This window comes from Lycium ferocissimum, chromosome 4, assembly GCF_029784015.1.
Source record: "Lycium ferocissimum isolate CSIRO_LF1 chromosome 4, AGI_CSIRO_Lferr_CH_V1, whole genome shotgun sequence".
In the NCBI taxonomy this organism is placed as follows: domain Eukaryota; kingdom Viridiplantae; phylum Streptophyta; class Magnoliopsida; order Solanales; family Solanaceae; genus Lycium; species Lycium ferocissimum.
In genome coordinates this window covers 28,927,391-28,946,855 of record NC_081345.1, presented here as the reverse complement: position 1 = coordinate 28,946,855, position 19,465 = coordinate 28,927,391, and the positions used below count along the sequence as shown (strand labels likewise).

The 19,465-nt window shown below is 39.1% G+C and overlaps 2 protein-coding genes across 3 annotated transcripts; one reads left to right on the top strand and one right to left on the bottom strand.

The window, feature by feature from the left end:
* The first annotated feature begins 154 nt into the window (after window positions 1-154).
* LOC132052138 (uncharacterized) lies at window positions 155-2,279 on the top strand. Of its 2 annotated transcripts, XM_059443518.1 has the most exons (3): window positions 156-649; window positions 1,646-1,754; window positions 2,010-2,279. In XM_059443518.1, the coding sequence occupies exons 1-2, from the start codon at window positions 268-270 to the stop codon at window positions 1,696-1,698; spliced, it is 435 nt and encodes a 144-aa protein (XP_059299501.1). In that variant the 5' UTR covers window positions 156-267; the 3' UTR covers window positions 1,699-1,754; window positions 2,010-2,279. The 2 variants fall into 2 exon arrangements, with proteins under 2 accessions (XP_059299502.1, XP_059299501.1); XM_059443519.1 differs by lacking the exon at window positions 1,646-1,754 and having other exon boundaries at window positions 155-649.
* A 1,526-nt stretch (window positions 2,280-3,805) lies between these two features.
* Window positions 3,806-19,155, bottom strand: LOC132052137 (V-type proton ATPase catalytic subunit A). Its single transcript, XM_059443517.1, has 21 exons — window positions 19,023-19,155; window positions 17,910-18,036; window positions 17,663-17,718; window positions 17,507-17,563; window positions 17,264-17,375; window positions 17,114-17,151; window positions 16,897-16,998; window positions 16,157-16,213; window positions 15,982-16,053; window positions 15,784-15,885; window positions 15,603-15,665; window positions 15,393-15,525; window positions 14,904-15,010; window positions 14,086-14,280; window positions 13,926-14,011; window positions 13,696-13,813; window positions 4,821-4,918; window positions 4,644-4,722; window positions 4,302-4,390; window positions 4,032-4,163; window positions 3,806-3,990 (listed from the first exon to the last, which is right to left on the bottom strand). Exons 1-20 carry the CDS (start codon window positions 19,098-19,100, stop codon window positions 4,049-4,051), a joined length of 1,884 nt encoding a protein of 627 aa, XP_059299500.1. The 5' UTR covers window positions 19,101-19,155; the 3' UTR covers window positions 3,806-3,990; window positions 4,032-4,048.
* Window positions 19,156-19,465: the final 310 nt, after the last annotated feature.

Genomic DNA, 19,465 nt, shown 5'->3' with positions numbered 1-19,465 from the left:
CAAGAACCAAACGACCCTAACGATAACAAGGTGTTCGAGAAATAATATGGGCCAAGAAATGTAGTTAAGCCCAACCCAAACTATTACGCGTAATCATACACCGCCACCCGCACCGCCAAACTTCTTGCTCTCATAAATAGTGCGGAAGCCCTTTTCCTCCGTCGATTTTATCGGCAACAACCATCCCCCAAAAACTCTCACTCCCTCTTTCCTTATCCGTATCCCTCTATTTATAACAACTCTCTCGCTAGTTCCTTCTCATTTCTAATGGCCCGTTCCATGTCTCAAGCCCTAACCCTAATCCGAACCACCACCACCAACCACCGTAATGCGATTCTCCTCGTATCTTCTCGGTTCGAGTCTACTGGGTCCCACCACATCGACAGAAACGTCGGATCTGACACGTCAGAGGCTGAGGCTCTTGCGGTGCAGAGGATTGAAGATGCGATTCATGGGATTATAGTGCGGCGATCGGCACCTGATTGGTTGCCGTTCTGTCCTGGTGCGTCCTATTGGGTCCCACCTAGACGGAGTTCGTATGGTATTGCTGATCTTGTTCATAAGCTTGCTAATACGCTCTCCGAAGAGGAGATTATGTCTCTTGCTACGTTTCGTGGATGGCCTTCCTCTAATTTTTATCTTAATAACGGTAATTACACTTTGTAGCTGTTCTGTGATGCATTTTTCTGGCAAAGCTGTGTGTTGGTCGTAATAATTGATTATATCTCAAATTTGATTTTCGATTTAATGGATCTGAAATTTGATATAGATGTCTGGAATAGATAACTCGGGCTTTTGAATTTTTATTGATGGGGAGGGCGATTTGAACTATTGCTAGATTTGCTGGATGGGATTAGGATTAGGATGTTTTGCCAGAAATGGAAGAAATATGAAATCAGTCATCACTATCCCGTTAAAGCGTCGAACAAGTTGTCAGGATAGTCTAACGTTTCCCAAGTTTGTGTTGTTTCGGAAGAGTTGTAGTTTGAGGCAGGGCGAATCTAGGATTTTTAGAATATAGGTCACCACCAACCAAAAAAAAAAGTGTGTAGTGGGAATTGATCCCTAGTCCTCGAGGTAAATTACTCAACTTTTGATCAAGTGCACCATTTAGCTTTCTTGTAGTATGTGCTCCAGCAGGTAATTTTATACCAATTTTAGAAAATATATACATAAAATACCTAATTTTACGGAGAGACCATGTGTTCACGTGTCTCAAATTTACTTCCTAAATTCGCCCCTAGTTTGAGGAGATCTTCATGGGTATGTGACTTTTGAATCAACATTAGATTGAGTTCTTTAGGTTTTCTCTTCGCTTAATACCAAGCTTCTATGGTCACGCAAATGTAGTTGGCATGCTTAAGAGTTGACTACAAGTTTCAAAAGTCATCCTCAAGTCCTTTCCGAGTCAAATGGGGTCACATGAAATGAAATAGAGTGAGTGACATTTTAGTTCTCTTGTACTTTTGTGAAACAATGGTTTAACTGTCTTGCTTATTCAGAAGTCTGTGGTTGATTTATTTATATGACAATATACGCACAAAACAATGTTGTCTATCTTGAAGGGTTAAAATTTGTGCAATTGTTTTTTCATTAACCTAAGGACTGCTCTCTCACTTCTCAATTCTTTTCTTTTCTGTGACAGAGAAGGGTAGCTTGTCCAAAAAAGAAATCCAGTCTGAGGACGAGGAGGTTTAACTGCAAGCATGAGCATGAATGCGGAAAGCAACTGCTTCTGCCTCACCGTTGTTAAGGTTGGTGAGAACATGAGATTTATTGCTGTCAAAATGGTCATATGCAAATTCTAGCCTTCATAGCTGGAGGGTTAGGTTACACATCGTAACACATTTTTTTATCTTTTGCTGAAAATCATTCTTGATTCAGTTAGTGTTTGGGAGACCTACGTGCACTTGTTGTATGCGTTGTCACCTGTCTTATGCCTTTTGCCGCGGAGCCACCACTGAGTTGGCAGTTGCAAGATCCTCAAATGTTTCTTCTTGTAAATGCAGGTTTATAAATTTCTGTACATAGGTTGCGTAGCTGAGCAGAGTACATACAAGTTTTCTGTCATCTTTCTTTTATACTAGGAGAGCAGTAAGTCTCATCGAATGTACAGTGTAGTATGTAGGAGAAGTTAATTTAATTTGCCCTAATCCAAATTTCTTGGTTTAAGGTGATGGGTATTTCTAATACAAGCTCTTTGCTGTATGCCCTAAATTAATGTAATGTTATCACATATTAGCCTTTGTAAATACTAGAAATAAACCTGGTTGTCCGTTGTTTGTTTCTTGTACTCACCTTACCTAGTTTATGTGATGTTATCATATCAGCCTTCTTGGTGGTAAAGAGAAAAAAACAACCAGAAATATGTCGTATCTTCTGGGTATTTATTTTTGAATGTCTGTTTTGGTGTTTCTGAATGTTGTGGTGGTGTCACTGGGAAAGGGAGCAATAGCATAGTTATAACTGTTTTCCGGTGTCTAGTGTATATGATGTGGGATCAGTAAAATGCTTTTTCGTTCCGTTGCTTATTGTTGGTCCAAATGGGAGCATCTAGCAAATTACTCTTCTACTCCCTAGTTATCAATTTGCATGTGTTTAATTAGACTAAGCTGCAAATCTAAGCCATCCTAATTTGATAGCAAAGGAGAAAAACATGAAACGAACTTTCAGATATACCAGTCCTCTAAGCATCGGGTGACGAGTGTGTTCTTTTGACTTTTGGAGAATCAGTTGTGAGTTGTGTTTGTTGGTGAGACAAGAAGTGCTTAGTTTGTAGCATCCTGCTTGGTATTGAAACAGAGCCACAACTTGAATAAGAACTGGCATTCGACGAATTATTTGAACTGGAAGACACGCATTACCCTTTCTTCTTCCAGATCAGTGCTTTTAGCCTTGCATGATAATGTGATTTTAACCATTTTCTAAAAACCTTGGCAGATTAAAAAATCCAATTGGTATCGAAGAGATTTCTCAAATATAAATGTTTTTCTCCTCGTAAGATTTGTGGGAATGAACAAATGAATTTCGGCTTCCACATGAGAGCGTTAGGTTTCAGCTTTACACATGATATTTGAGGAGGTGCGACCGCCCTTAGCACGGAACAAATAATAAAATCGGATAATTGATAAGGACTGATGCGTCTTTCGTTCTATAAAAAGGTTTGATTTGATCTCTATCGAGATTATTGCCTTTGCACTGAGTTATAGAAGCTAGAGGAAATTATGAATCATTAATGATAATCAGTCTAATCTCTCTTTAGGCCATAGCAGAACTTTAACTCGGTTCGATAGGTTAATCACCGGATGTCGCTTGAGAGGGGAAAGCAATGCAAATGGGGACCAGCAGGAATTGCATGCCTACAATTGAATGGTAGTGGATATGCTACCAACTCCTAGACACTTATGCTGATAAAAGCGTTTATGTGGGTTTTTCTCAAAGAAGCTAGTTTATCCGTCTGTACTTGAAAAAATGCTCGTGCATTTCTGCCAGAAGTCATGTCCCAACGGACACACACGTGATCAAGACGAGGAGGTTAAGGTTGTTAAGGTGCACAGAGGTCAGACAATTGAACCAACTCTATGCTTGAAATTGTAGATCAAATGGAGGCCAGCAAATTCCAGACATGTGCAGTCTAGACCTTTATTAGTACAACTTATTGCACATGCAATATCAGAACAAAGAACAATATATTACTCCTACACCTGAGTGATAGCGCTTAGGTAGGTATGCCCATCACCTTTATTTTTCAAGTCTGATGATAGAGAGAGGACTGAAACTAAATAAATTTGCCTAAACGAGCCTGAAACTAAATAAATTTGCCTAAACGAGCTCTTTGATTGAGCGTGCAGCTAAATAAATAGACACCATCTAAACAACATATAAAATGCCGAGCCAAGCACCTTCTCATTTTACTTGTCCAATTCAAGGATCCAAACGGCCATCTTAATGAGGACAACGCCATGCGACTGATCCGAGGAAAATTCTATTCTACTTTGGAGCTGGGTGGATCCGTCCAAGAACTTGAAGACATTTACTAAATAGTGACTTATCGAGTTTCATCCTCAAGATTGCGGAATCCAGCAATCAAATCATCATGAAGCTTCTGAAACTTGGCCACCAGAGCTTCCTCTCCTTCAGCTGGATCCTCAAATTTTTGGGACCTGCACAGAAGAAGGTGTAAAAGGCAAGAAAAAGAAAAAAAGAGAAGGGGCAGGGCGAGACAAAGCACCAGACAAGCAACACGGAAAAATCTATTTCTTTAATATGATACCGCGTAACAAAGTCTGGGAGTTACTTACACCAAACGGTAGAACAAATCCCCTAGACGGTGCTTAATTAGACTGTAGGTAATCTTCTGTCCATCCATACCAGCTCCTCGTTCAACGGCCTGCGTAAAAGACGACACTCCACAAATGTCACAAGCAAATACCCCTTACAAGTTTCTCTTTTTTTATTAATCAAGTGACCACTAAGTTTGAATCTTATTCATCTCCAAACAATCTCAACTCAAGTGCGGCAAAAGGAATTGTGAGCACGAAAATAACAGTACACGTACGTAAAATTGATAGTGATTATGTCTATAAATGATAAAAGGGCACCCAACATTGAAAAGACATGTATCCATAGCCAGACTACTCTACCTGGTTGGCTAAGTCACAGAAATGGATAATATTGCGCAACATCCAAACAGATTTGTAGAAAGGACAGAATTTGTCGTACCTGTTAGCAAAGACAAAAGAACGTGAGATCATAACAATCCCAATTAACAAGCCCAATTAGCAAGCATATCATGGTGGATTTTCTTTTTCAACACTTACGGAGTAAATGCATTTTGTGCAAGGTAGTCCTCTCTCAAAAGCTTTGCAGTTTCCAAAATGATTTTATCTGTTTCGGCTAAAGCATCCTTCCCAACAAGCTGCAGAAGATAAGAAAACAATATATCAATGACAGCTGTAGCTATCTCCTGTAGACCACTGAGGTTTGAGGGGGAAAAGAATGGGTGGGCAGGAGCAGGGTAATTGAGAAGAAATGTTTTGTTAGCTCTCTGAGGATAAAAGCTGTTTTAGCACACATCATGCAATCCAACTGAAAGCTTAGATTCAAAGAAGGACGAGTCCCTAAAGTGACAGCTGATACTAGAACACAGTTGAAGTGATTTACCAACTACCGAGCCATCACGTACCTAAGATACTGGAAATAGGAGTCCGGAGCCAAAATGGCTTCTTTTTACAATTCACCCGAAATATGCTAACTTTTTTAAGCGCAAATGGGTATTTTGCAATGTTGCACGAAATGCAACAATTTTTTTTTAATTTCGTTTTTAATATAAAAAACGAAATTAAAAAAAAAAAAAAATTTGTTGCATTTGCGTGCAACATTCCCGACGAATGCAACAAATTTTTTTTTTTTTTATTATTTCGTTTTTAATATAAAAAAGAAATTAAAAAAACAAAATTTGTTACATTTTAAATTTGATATTAATCTTTAGTTCTTGGTTTTTTATTGTCCATATTTTGCATTGTAGTCTTGGTTCTTGGTTTATTGTCCATATTTTGCATTTAAGTTGGTTTTTTGTTCAGGTTTGCATTGAATGTTAGTTGGTGTTTTGTTATATTTAGTTATCTATGGGATCACCGTGAGACTTTAGGCTGTGTTTAACTAAAAAGTGACTTGGGAAAACTGATGTTTGGTTATGTTTAGTTATGCGAGATTAAGAGCATAACTTTGATAATTAAAAACCAAAGTTATCTGCAGTCCGGCCTTACAAGTTTGCCATTAAAAAGTATGCCCACGTCGGCGCCAAATTTGTTAACGAATTATCAAACTTATGCGATGGGGGCATACTTATGCCTTATGGGAGGGCGGGGACTAAGTACAAGAGCCAAGGGTTGTTGGACGGGGTGTATTTATTAATGAGTCTGGATACAAATGTGTTAATGTAAGTGTTTCTCAATCATCTAAGTCATTGTTATTATTTTTAGCCACTTTATGACACTAACCAATTTAAATTGCAGCAAGGAATGCCTAGCAGCAGGTTGGTGTCCACATCTAAGGCAATGAATTCAGCCTTGGTCACGGGGTGATATTGGATACAAACCCGGCAAAGGATTGAAGTGGAAAGGAACAAAAGCGAGTTACAAAGACAACTCAGTGCAAAGTGCTAATCATAGAATCCAAACAAGATCAAAGGCTCTTGGAGTTCAAACAAGATCAAAAAAGAAAGGAAAAGGAAAAATCTCGATGAAGTAGCTGTTATTTCTATGTTTAAGCTAGCTATTTTGGTGAAACTTGGATATGTAAGCAAACAATGTAGCTTGGTAGTTTTTGTTGACAATTAGTGCTCTTGTCCGGTTATTTTGCATATGGTACCAGTTCTTGGTTTATTGTCCATGTTTTGCATTGAAGTTGGTGTTTTGTTGGTTTGCATTGAATGTTAGTTGGTGTTTTGTTATATTTAGTTATGCGGATCCGGCGGACTTTTAGTTGTGTTTAACTAAAAACGCCGGAGGTATACTAGTTATGTTTAGTTATGCGGGTCCGGCAAACTTTGATAATTCCTTCACAAAGTTATGCGGGTCCGGCATACAAGTTTGCCCCATTAAAAGTATGCCCCGTCGGCGTAAATTTGTTAGCGAATTATCAAACTTATGCGGATGGGGGGCATACTTATGCCTTATGGGAGGGCGAGGACTAAGTACAAGAGGCCAAGGGTTGTTGGACAGGGTGTATTTGTGTCTGAGTCTGGATACAAATGTGTTAATGTAAGTGTTTCTCAATCATCTAAGTCATTGTTATTATTTTTAGCCACTTTATGACACTAACCAATTTAAATTGCGACAAGGAATGCCTAGCGACGGAGGTTGGTGTCCACATCTAAGGCAATGAATTGACCTTAGTCACGGGTGATATTGGATACAAACCCGGCAAAGGATTGAAGTGGAAAGGAACAAACTTGATTACAGACAACTCCAAGTGCAAAGTGCTAATCATAGAATCCAAACAAGATCAAAGGCTCTTGGAGTTCAAACAAGATCAAGAAAAGGAAAAGGAAAATCTCCGATGAAGTAGTCTGTTATTTCTATGTTTAAGCTAGCTATTTTGGTGAAACTTGGATATGTAAGCAAACAATGTAGCTTGGTAGTTTTTGTTGACAATTAGTGCTCATCCGGTTATTTTGCATATAGTGCGGATTCTTGGTTTATTGTCCATATTTTGCATTGAAGTTGGTGTTTTGTTCGGGTTTGCATTGAATGTTAGTTGGTGTTTTGTTATATTTAGTTATCGGATCCGTGACTTTTAGTTGTGTTTAACTAAAGTCTAGAAGGACTTTTAGTTATGTTTAGTTATAGTTAGCATAACTTTGATAATTCCTTCCTGAAAGTTATCGGGTCCAATACAAGTTTGCCAATTAAAAGTATGCCCCCATCGGCATAAATTTGTTAACGAATTATCAAACTTATGCCGATGGGGGCATACTTATGCCTTATGGCGAGACTTTGCCTTGAAGCATATATATGTATTTGTCATTCCAAACTAATTATGGGTTGCATTGTATATCGGTATGTTAATTGTTAAACCACGGAGGCACGAACCCATTGTCATTAACGTGAGATACTAACTACTATTCGCTTAATTGAACAATTTATTGTTAGGTTTTGAAGTATATATACGAGCCCTAATTGAGAGAGAAAATTTAACAATTAGAAAAGAAGGAGAACAAAAAGCTTGAAATTCAAGTTATGGTGTATTTTAATGGGGGAGGGGTTAAATAAGAAGAAGAATTTGATGTTTTTTATATTAAAAACGAAATTAAAAAAAAAAAAAAAAAAATTTGTTGCATTTACATGCAATGTTGCACGAAATGCAACAATTTTTTTTTTAATTTCGTTTTTAATATAAAAAACGAAATTAAAAAAAAACAAAAATTTGTTGCATTTCGTTGGACGATTACGCGAAATGCAACAAATTTCTTTTTTTTTAATTTCGTTTTTATATTAAAAACGAAATTAAAAAAAAAAAAAATTTGTTGCATTTCGTGCAACATTGCACGAAAATACCCATTTGGGTTTAAAAAAAAAAGGCATGCCATTTTGATGTAATGGCTGTAAAAAGAAGCCATTTTGGCTCCGGGTCCTTGTCTCCAAGCAGAACTCATAATTAGTTTCCTTTTTTTTATTTTGGTGCAGCCAATTTCCCTCAAAAGAGAGTATACACATAGATCTCTTGACAAAATATGATCATGATTGTCCAAAAGTTGCTGAGGTCATGAACCAGGAACACTGGAGCACGAACGAGGTGGCTTGTGCTTTTTTCATTCTCATACCTGATTTTCACGTTCTTCACTTACCCTTCACATAGACAACCCAACATAATGTTAGGATTTAAATCCCAAATCCGACCTTTGTAAGCAGGTTCCCAGGAAAGATTGGAGGTCACGAAATTTACGGACCCCAAATACCCCAGCCTCCTTGACGAACCTACTTGCAGTGATGTAAGCGAAGAATAAATAGCACACACGGATTTATAGTGGTTCACCGCAATGTGAGCTACGTCGCGTTCTTCTGCTGAGATCTTATTAAAGAAGAAATATTACAAGTGTTTACAACACTCAACCTCACAACCCCAATCGATTACACTCGAAGGAATTTTACCGAGAAAAATTCTCTCCAAGACACTATCTCTTACTTAGGCCTTTCACTAAAGGTATTTCTCTTAGAATTTTTTTCTCTCTTTGGGATATGTTGTCTTCTTCAATTTTTGTGTTGTGTTTAGCAAATGATCTTGGTGTCTATTTATGGAATGAATTTCCTATGATGAGTCAGCTTACATCCACTAAGATGAGGTAAGCGCTTACATCACGACTATGTGAACAAAAGAATTGACTTGTTGCCAATTCCACATGACAAATCTCACTTGAAGACTAATTTTAATTTGTCTTCACACTTTGATCGATCTGCACGGCCTCTTTCCTAGTTTCATACTTCGTGCAGGCCAACTGAAGCTGAGCATAGCTTCAGTTTGTCTATCGTCATTGCCTTTGTCAGCGTAATACCAGTTCGGATTCGACTCCCTGCGATCTTCTCAACACTAGCGCTCCATCTTCCAAAGTGATCTAATGAAATGGTACGGAGTTGTATGTGCTTCGTTCGAGCATGGTAAACCGGGTTCTTTGCCAAATGAATGGCACTTTGGCTATCACAATATAGCACCTTCCCTCGTGGTCTGAAGTCCCGATTCCCGCGAGAAAAGATTGTAGCCACGTCATTTCCTTTGTGTGGCCTCCGTCGCGACAACGTACTCGGCCTACCTGACGCTAGAGAGCTACTATCTTTTGCAACTTGAAACAAGAGATTGCGGTACCTCCGAAGGTGTAAACATACCCGGATGTGCTGCTGCACTGCTTATCAATATCACCACCGTTGTCGACGTCAACATCTTAGCAATCTGTTTTTGATTTTCGGAAATACTGCCGAACTGTTGCCCTTTCGGATATACGAATATCACTTCACGACCTCCCGGTGTTCTTTCCAGAATTGCTCATAAATCGGTACAACTCCTGTTGCATGTGCAATGTACGGCCTTGTACATATCATTGCATACATAAGACTACCGATTGCGGATGCATAAGGTATCTTTGCAATCATCTGTGCTACTGCGTCCTCGGTTGTCGTATTTATTCCTTTTGATAGCAAAGTGTCAACCAAGGAGTCTTTGAGGCGGCAGCATCGTAAATGTTGAACCTTTTGATAACTGTCTTCTTCTTGTGAGAGTTTGATGCCTCGCACAACGGTCGATTCTCGTCCCAGTTTGCTTTGCGACTCAAAATCTTACATTCTGAGCTTCTTGAAATAACCACGCATTTCAGGTCAATCACAGCAGGTTTGCTCCTACGATTAGCATGTCGTCGACATAGGTAACGATATCGTATACGAGTATTCCGTTTTTGAAATAACGACGGTCGTCTGCCTACTTTATGAAAAAATCGACTTTCTTCGCCAGTGTCAAACTAAATACCTGCTTGTCTTGGAGCTGTTTTAGTCGTCTGATTTCTTTTGAAGTTTACACAGTTCTCTCCTTTCCTTTGACTTTGAATCCCTCAATTTGTCTTGTAGATTTCCTCGTCTAGATCGCCGTGAAGAAATGCGGTTTCATCGTCCGTACATTTGCGGATGTAGATTTTCCTTTGCTACCCGGTCAAGAACGGTTACGATAGTCACCGTCTTGACTACGGGAGAGAAGATCTCCGTATAGTCGATGCCTTCTTCTGTTGAAATCCTTTGCAACCAGCCTTGCTTTATAGCTTGCTTCCATTGGGTTCTTGCTGTCAGATAAACCCGTTTGTTTTTGCAATGCCTTCTTATCCTTTGGCAACTGAAGCTGCTCCCGTATGATTTGCGATAGTGAATCCATCTCATCTTTCATTACTGCTCCCACTTGGTCGATTCATCGACTTGCATTGCTTCTTCACTAACATTCCGGCTCCTACATCGGTGAGTAGAATGTAGTTGAGGGATCGTACTGTCGAATCGGCTTCACGATCTGCATGATCCTCGCGATTCTGTGATTAGCGTCACGCGGTTGTTTCGGAATCGGCACTTTATTGACACCTTCTCGGATTGTTTATTCCTCTTCCTCGGCTGTGCAGGCTTTCCGGCTCGGTGTCGGAAAGTCTCTCAAATCGGCCCCATTTCCGATTCCTTGTCCACGACATTCTGAATTTTGCAACTTGTCTTTGTACGGTACCTCTTCGTTGAAGACAACATTCTTGCTTCGGATGATCTTCCGATTTTGTTCATCCCAAATCGGTAACCAAGCTTTCGGTGTCACCGCTAGCCAATAAAGTAACACTTCTTTGATTTTGGATCAAGCTTGCTTCTAATAGTATCATCATTTATGAACATATGATAAACTTTCGAGGAAATGAAAGATTTGCGCTTCTTTGCCAGCTCCGGACTTATTGCAGGTACGGGAAATCCAAGGGAATTGACGGTCCTCGGTTAATTAAGAAGGCCGCGGTATTATTGCATACTGCCCGGAATGTCTTGGGCGATCCAGTGTATTCGTACTCAGAGCACGCTCGTTTAACGTTCGGTTCATTCTTCGGCTACTCCGTTTTTGTTGCGGTGTTCGGGGAATAGTCTTCGTCATCTTGATCCCATTATCGGCACGGTACCGTTTGAAATCACCATCGGTGTATTCTCCGTAGTTGTCGGACCTCAAACACTTCAACTTGAGGTTTGTTTCATTCTCGACCATGGCTTTCCATCTTTTGAATACACTAAACACATCGATTTATTTTCGCCATAAGTAAACCCACACCTTCCTGGTTGAATCATCAATGAAGGTCACGTAGTAGTGTGATCCTCCAAGAGAGGGAACGGTGGTAGGTCCCCACACGTACGTGTGCACCGATTCCGACTTTTCGACCTTGACTCCTGCTGCATTTGAGAAGCTTACTCGACTTTTGTTTTCGAGAATGCGGCTCTCACGCGTATGAAGGTCCACGGAATCTTCGACTCTCAGAATTAAGCCATTTGTCTGTGACTTCATCCCCTTCGGTGATATGTCCCGGCCGATAATGCCATAATCTGTCTTCTTTGTGTTGTCAACCACGACGATATCACGACGGCTAGTCGTCGTGTAGAGAGTGCCAATCTTTCCTCGACGACTACCACTACCATAACTTTCGCCACTTCCCGAGACCCGTTACCAAAATTGAGATCATATCCCTCGTCATCAAAAGTGACCCTCTTGAGATCGAGGTTTCGCGTCGACTTTGGAACATGTCTAACTTTTGTAATCTTCCACGAGGATCCATTTGACATCTTCAAATTAATGTCTCCCCGGTAACGACAACGTCTAGCGGCTCTCCATCGGCTAAATAAACTTTGCCGAGATTCCCCGACCACGCGTGGTTTGTCGTTATATCATGATGTGGGGTGGTATGAAAGGACGCTCTGGAGTCGAGCACCCGAAGTCTGTCGGTAAATATATGTAGCATGTGCATCGCCCGATGGCGCCAACGGCGTTGATTCCGGCCCCACTTCTTTGTCCTCATGCTGGCGCCTGAGTTCTTCTTAAAGTGACACAGTTTTCCACGGTTCCAACACTCGTGTGTTCGTCTGGTACGGATTGACCCCCGCCGTTCCTTGACTTCGATACTTTATTTAGGTTGTAGTTGCAACAAAATTGCCTTACCTTGTTTTCAACATTAAAAGCGAGAACTCGTCGATGCCTCTCCGAGAATACATCTGCGCGCCTCCTCGGCAAGGATACGATCCACAACATCGTTGAACTTTAGTTTGTCACTTCCAGACGAATTACTAACCGCTCTTTCTCATTGGCTCCCGGCTATTTGGTAGGGATGCCAACAAAATTAGAACTTGTACTTCATCATCGAAATCAATTTTCACGATGACAATTGATTTACAATGGTATTGAATTCATTTATGTGTGCAGCAACATGAGCATTTTCCATCATCTTTAGATGAAATAGTTTCTTCATGAGAAATACCTTATTATTTGCCGAAGGTTTCTCATACATATCAGACAATACCTTCATCATATCTGCGGTGGTCTTCTCTTTGCCACGTTGTGAGCAACGTTCTTCGACAGCGTCGGCGAATGACTCCCGAACTTGTCTCCCGAGGAATTCCAATGCAGCATTTCATCTCCTCTGGTTTAGGACTCAGAGGTTCATGAAGCTTTCTGCTATATAAATAATCTTCAATTTGCATTCTCCGAACGCAAAATCTATACCATCGAATTTCCGATGCCGGGTGCGTCGTACCATCTTCGCCCTCCCATCTTTTCTAAATCACAACACAACTTTGTTGCTACGATGCTGGGATTGTTAGGATTTAAATCCCAAATCGACCTTTGTAAGCGAGTTCGGGAAAGATTGGAGGGTCGCTTGGACCAGACCCTTAAATACCAACCTCCTTAGGCAGAACCTACTTACGCGTGATGTAAGCGAAGAATAAATAGCACACCGGATTTATAGTGGTTCGCCTCGATGTAGGAGAGCTACGTCCACGTTCTTCTTTGCGGATCTTATTAAAGAAGAAATATTACAAGTGTTTACAACACTCAACCTCACAACCCAGTCAATTACACTCAAGAATTTTCTGTGAGAAAAATTCTCTCAAAGACCTTCTCTTACTTAGGCCTTTCACTAAGAGTATTTCTCTTAGAATTTTTTCTCTCTTTGGGATGTGTTGTCTTCTTCAATTTTTGTGTTGTGTTTAGCAAATGATCTTGGTGTCTATTTATAGGAATGAATTTCCTATGATGAGGTCAGCGCTTACATCACGACTATGTGAACAAAAGAATTGACTTGTTGGCCAATTCCACACCCAACACATAATCCCTCCAGATATAAATTCCCTTTCACAAAACAAACTTCTAAGTTTGATCTTTCAGGAACACGAACAAGGAAGATAGAAAGCACATAGGAAATAGTCAAGTCATGAATAATTTGTCCTAATCAACAATCATCAGTCTGAAGACAGCTAAAACTGCTCCTCTAGTCGAGACTGTGCAGATGTGTTTAGTTACATCCAAAACCTCCCCTATGCCCCCCCAACCCCAACCCCCACCCCACCATTAGGGATAAAAACTGGATGGGCTTCTCTTTATGACATACAACTCAAGAAGAAATGTTAAAAGATAAAAGGCAACATAAGCACATACTTGCACAATTTCATTTAGGTCATCCTCCCTTTGCAGCACCTCACGGGCTTTTGTCCTTATGTTGATAAAATCAGGATCAAACTTCTCATAAAAGGACTCCAGGGCCTGATTTAGAAAACTTGAGTCAGCGAGAAGCAGTATATAACCAATGACTAAAAGCAGCAAAAGGTGGATGATGAGCATGTTTTGCTGTATAAAGAATATCAACATGAATATCCAAACAACACAACCCTGAGTATTTTGAATAGGAAATAAGCCAATTAACAGAAGGAAAGTGTTTCCTCTGTGCCAACTTTTTGTCCAGTCCCCAGAAGACCTGGAAAAGAGTAATATTAGAGAAAATTGAAGGAAGAGAAACAACCGATAGGGTAGATCTGTGGCTTCACCAACCTGAACAATACCCAGAGTCGCAGATGTAACAGGATCTGAGAAATCTCCTCCAGGAGGAGAAACAGCACCAACAATTGTCACACTCCCAGTTCTCTCAGGTCCACCGAGACATTTAACTTTACCAGCACGCTCATAAAAGGATGCCAAACGTGCAGCGAGATAAGCAGGATATCCACTGTCTGCAGGCATCTCTGCCTGAAAGGTGCATAATGTATGTTAAGAGAAGACGATACAAATAAGTGAATAACACTTGGCTCCAGATTGGGAAGGCAGTCGTTTCCGTAGAACTGTATGTTTAGTTTTATACAATCCAAGAAAACATGGTTTTAGGCATTGCCCATTTTGTGAAAAACTGATGCTTACACAAGCAGCAAGCCACATGCAGTACGGAACGTCCGTTAAGAAATGAAATAAGAGAATAAAGCAGCCAAAGAAAGAAAGTAATATAAAAAGTTTCCTTTTAGTCGTCATTGTGACTATGCTGCCCCAAAAGTTCAAAATACGGTTACCGAGAAACACTATAAATTATTCAAAAAATAAAGGAAGTCAAGATTTAATTAGAACTTCGAACCCCATAATATCACCATTTCCACGTGATTCTATTGAGATTGGTGTCACACATAAGCCAGATAATAAGTAGCACTGTTGCTTTGTAAATTGGTTGGGTACTATAACGAATAAGCTATGACAATGTGAAACATAATACGAGCAACCAAAAAGTAACAGAAAGCTTTTCCGAAAACAGAACAAGGATATTTGAGCTGCTGAGATAGAAGAGGCTATTTGACTTTGTGGCAATAGAAAGAATAAATACTCACCAGTCGACCTGAAATTTCACGTAAAGCTTCAGCCCAACGAGATGTAGAATCTGCCATCATGCTCACATTGTAGCCCATGTCTCTGAAATATTCGGCTATAGTAATGCCTGAAAAGGATATTGATACAAAGTCAAGAGCTACTATGTTGTATTACTAATCAAAAAAATAAAAATAAAAATAAAAGAACTACCATGTTGTAAGACACATTTTTAGACGAGTTGATAGTTAGACCAGAAATGCAAAGCAAGCAGCAACTTTTGTGCATATCAAACATGAAGGTGCAAAGAGCAGAGAGTGGAACATTTAATGTACTTATCTTTTATATCGTTTCAATGGGGGTCTAGTGAGGAATAAAATCATATCAGCATTTAAAATTCTAAAGCTCAGTAAACTGTACTTATTGTACTTGGCTTCTTTCAGTTAATTAAGGCGCTTCTCCAATGAATTGTCAAGCATCAAGAAAGTTAGAGAATTAAAGAGATTAGCAACCTGTATAGATTGAGGCCTCACGAGCAGCCACAGGCATGTTTGAAGTATTAGCAACGAGCGTGGTACGTTTCATGACAGACTCTTCACGTCCATTGGGCAATGTCATTGTCAATTGAGGAAAATCCATTAGCACCTGAAATTAACAACTTTGTGTTATCCATCTTGAGATAATACCAAAGAGCTCCGAAAACAAAGTCAAAAAGCGCATACCTCGGCCATTTCATTCCCTCTTTCCCCACAACCAACATAGACCACAGTGTCTGAGTTAGAGTACTGCATTCATTAATCAACATGAATCCGATGAACTTGATGAAGTGTAACAAGTATAAACATCTAACTGTAGGTCCGAGATTAAAGTAAAAAGTAAAAAATAAAGCAAAATGAGACTCACCTTGGAAAGAGCTTGACTAATCACTGTTTTCCCGCAGCCAAATGCACCTGGTATAGCACAAGTACCTCCAAGCACCGAAGGGAACAGAGCATCAAGAACACGCTGGCATGAAATAGAGAAATTATATCGAAGATGTCCAAGATTCTATACATGAATTATGAAATCCAAAAAGAGCTTAATATTCTATGCACTTATTACCTGTCCAGTAAGAAGAGGAGTATCAGCAGCTAACTTTGAGGCAACCGGCCTAGGTGTACGAACAGGCCAACTCTAGAGATATGGGCAAATTAATGTCAGACCCCACTGCTGAAACTGACAGAATAACAGATTAAAAGGAAATTTAAGAATCCTATGTCACTAGTATGTCAATGACCTGAAGCATAGTGAACTGCTTTTTGACACCTTGAAACTCGAGCTCAAGAACTGTATCCTGCATGATCAATGAGAAGAGGAATCTATCACACCACCTGATTTTTAAAGTTGATGTATTGCTTGCAATATCTTATTTTATGCTCAAATGATACGGCAAGTTGGCAATTCATAGCCTACACCCATCTACCACTTTCCCAATTTAAGAGAGGCATAAATGTATTACCAGATAAGAAAAACACATTAAAAAATTAAATTGATCAAATAAATATCCTCATAACCAAACTTAAGTTTGGTTAATTTTATAACATACCTTATCAAAAAGGATAGATATAACATAAAAATAAAGAAGACGTAACTATCAGAGACAATAAACATGCCTTTAGGACCTAATTCAGTAAAAGGAATAGATATCTATCTTCCCTTCTTTTTATAAGTTCACAGAAAAGAGGAAAAATAGATAGCTAATCCTTTTCCTTATCCTACGTCCTTGTTTCAGGAACCAGTTCTAAAACATGCCACAATTGGTGGCAAAGTTCCGTATTATTTAGACATGCCTCATTAACACTGTAACCATTTTTAAAATTAAAACATGAACACTGTTTTATAAGAAAATTACTTCATAATGTATGCAATGCAAAAGAAGAAATAATGACCCATGGATCTATATTTTTGTTTATTGATCCAACAAGAACACTTGTACCAAATGCATAGATGCTTGCAGTTTGGGGAGTATTCACGGACCTTCAAAGAGTATTGACCAGCGGGAGCAATGTAAGTAATTTTTCCCATGGCATCCGGAGGAAGTGCAACATGATGTTCCATTAAGCTGTTCTCGAAGACGTTCTGCAAAAATAAATAATCAGAAAGAGATTCAAACATAAAGGAAGATACTTCAATACAGTTTTGGAAAAGGACTCAACAAACTTCTTTAAAAGAAATTCAATTCTATCAAACTTACAGCATACAGATCTCCACCTGTTAAGACATCTCCCTCCCCTGGCACCAGAAATATTATAGTGAGCAGAGTCATCAATGATGAAAGTGACAGTTCTTGACAAAGATAACTCAAAGTCCAACAAGTTACAGAGTCAAAGGCTAGAAAAAATACCTACTTTCTTAGGCTGAAATTCCCAGAGTTTATCCTTGTCAAGGGCTGGAACAGATACACCTCTAGGGATGTATACGTCACCAGATCTTATTGCAATTGTCTTCAGAGGTCTCTGCATTATCGGCGAAATAAACATACAAAAATAAAGTAAGCATGCAACTGGAGCTGCTGTGGCTTCATAACAAAGTAATTGAATTCCGACAAGCTTCAGTAAAGAAATTCAGATAAAAATCAGATGATAACCTGAATACCATCGAAGATGTTTCCCAAGATTCCAGGACCAAGCTCTACTGACAGGGGCTGTAATTTGAATAAAACATCAATTTGCCTATTTGAAATCCGATATTCCAACAGTTAAAACAAAACAATAAAACTGAGAAGTAGTAGTTTATTTTTTACCTTGCATGTACGTAGGACAGGATCATTCACCATCAGCCCAGCTGTTTCTTCATAGACTGCAAGAAAGTAGATCTTAACAAAGAAACCTTGTTTGAAATTTCAATTCAACTCTGATTATGGAAATCAAAGCTAGAACATATCCTTTACAAAAATCGGGAAGGAACGAATAGAAGTGGAGGAAATACAACAATCCAGGGATGCTGAAAGGCAGAGAGATTAGCAGGATTAAAGAAGTTCAACAACATACCTTGAATTGTAGCGGAATCTCCTTCCAGCCTAATAATTTCACCAATAAGATTGTCATGTCCGACATGAACAAGTTCATACATGGCCGCCCCTGCCATTCCATCAGCAACAACCACTGGTCCAGACACCTGTAGGAAAGGCACAATTTGCGGGCAATAACATAAGTTGCAAGTGCTAGCAACAGCAACTTTTACTTTGGAGTTGGAGAACCATGTAATGTTGGGCACAGTATTTCATTCAATGAGCACAAAACCAAGAAAGCAATCTGGTAACAGATAATCCCATATCAGCATGATCATCTACATTGTAAGCAAAATATAAAAGCTAAATAAAAACCCAACAATGGAAGGCTCTAATTTCGTAAGGAAACTAACAATAACCAATTCAAGCAAGCAGTGAGCAGATGCAAGTGCACAGGCAACAGAAAGTTAAGATGTACTTCCTCCGTCCAAATTTAAGTGGCTTAATTTGATTAAGCAATAAAAAAAGACTTTTGAATCCTGTGGTCTTAAAGATATGTGTAATGAACTAAAATGTCCTTTGAATCTTGCAGTTTTAAACTTGCCACGTATGATGTTTGAATTGTCCAAATGCAGTAATGCAAAAAGGAAAGTAAGACACTTAAATTGAGACGGAGGGAGTATTACTATTACCTAATGGTCAACAGCAACTACAGTAATCATATTAGAAAGAAAGAGAAGTTCAATTGATTTAATGCTTATTAACTCGTGAACAAGAAAGCAGCAAACTGTTTACTCTAAAAGCTTCTCGAAAAAGAGGTTCTTTAAAGCAAAGGCCAAACAGGTACTACCACGTTCAGCATTTACAGAAAACTTATGCACGACTATAAATTGCTATGATATAAAACCATGTCCTTCCAAGGTAAAGCAAACTAAAAACGATCCAACAAAACATACAATTCCATTCCATGAGAGTTCAAATAAAACAGATACTCATCAAACCGAAGGAAGCATGAAAGGTCATATACTACTCCAACTGCACATAGAATAGTTTAAATGGACGTGCAGTAATACTTGGAGAGAAACAATCAAAATAGTAGTTGGAATAATGAATATAATTGGATCACAAACAGAAAGCAAAATCAAAATGGTACCTTTCTAACGTAACCATACTCGCTTTCCTTTTCAGAATCTTCAAATGTAGTAAGAGGACCTCCAAAGAGTGACGGCATTGTAGCAAACTCAAGTAAACCGAAATCTCAATTCACGATCGAACACTATAGATGAAATTATAGAAACGAGGCAGTTACAGACAAAGAAGGAAACTGCAGAGAGTGGCAAATGAAATGGCTACTTGTAATAAAATGGGAAAAGTATTCAAAACACACTCAAACTATGGCCAAATTTGCCATAACACACTAATATGGGGTCCTATGACCACTGACTTATTTTTGTGTATTATTTTCGCTTTCAACCTCGTGATCAAGTGATACAGAAGAGATTTATAAAAACTATATGGACCTAAGTATATTTGCCACATGGCCGTCCAAATAACGTTTTTAATTCCCAAATCCAATCTTAAATCCCCACAAACGGC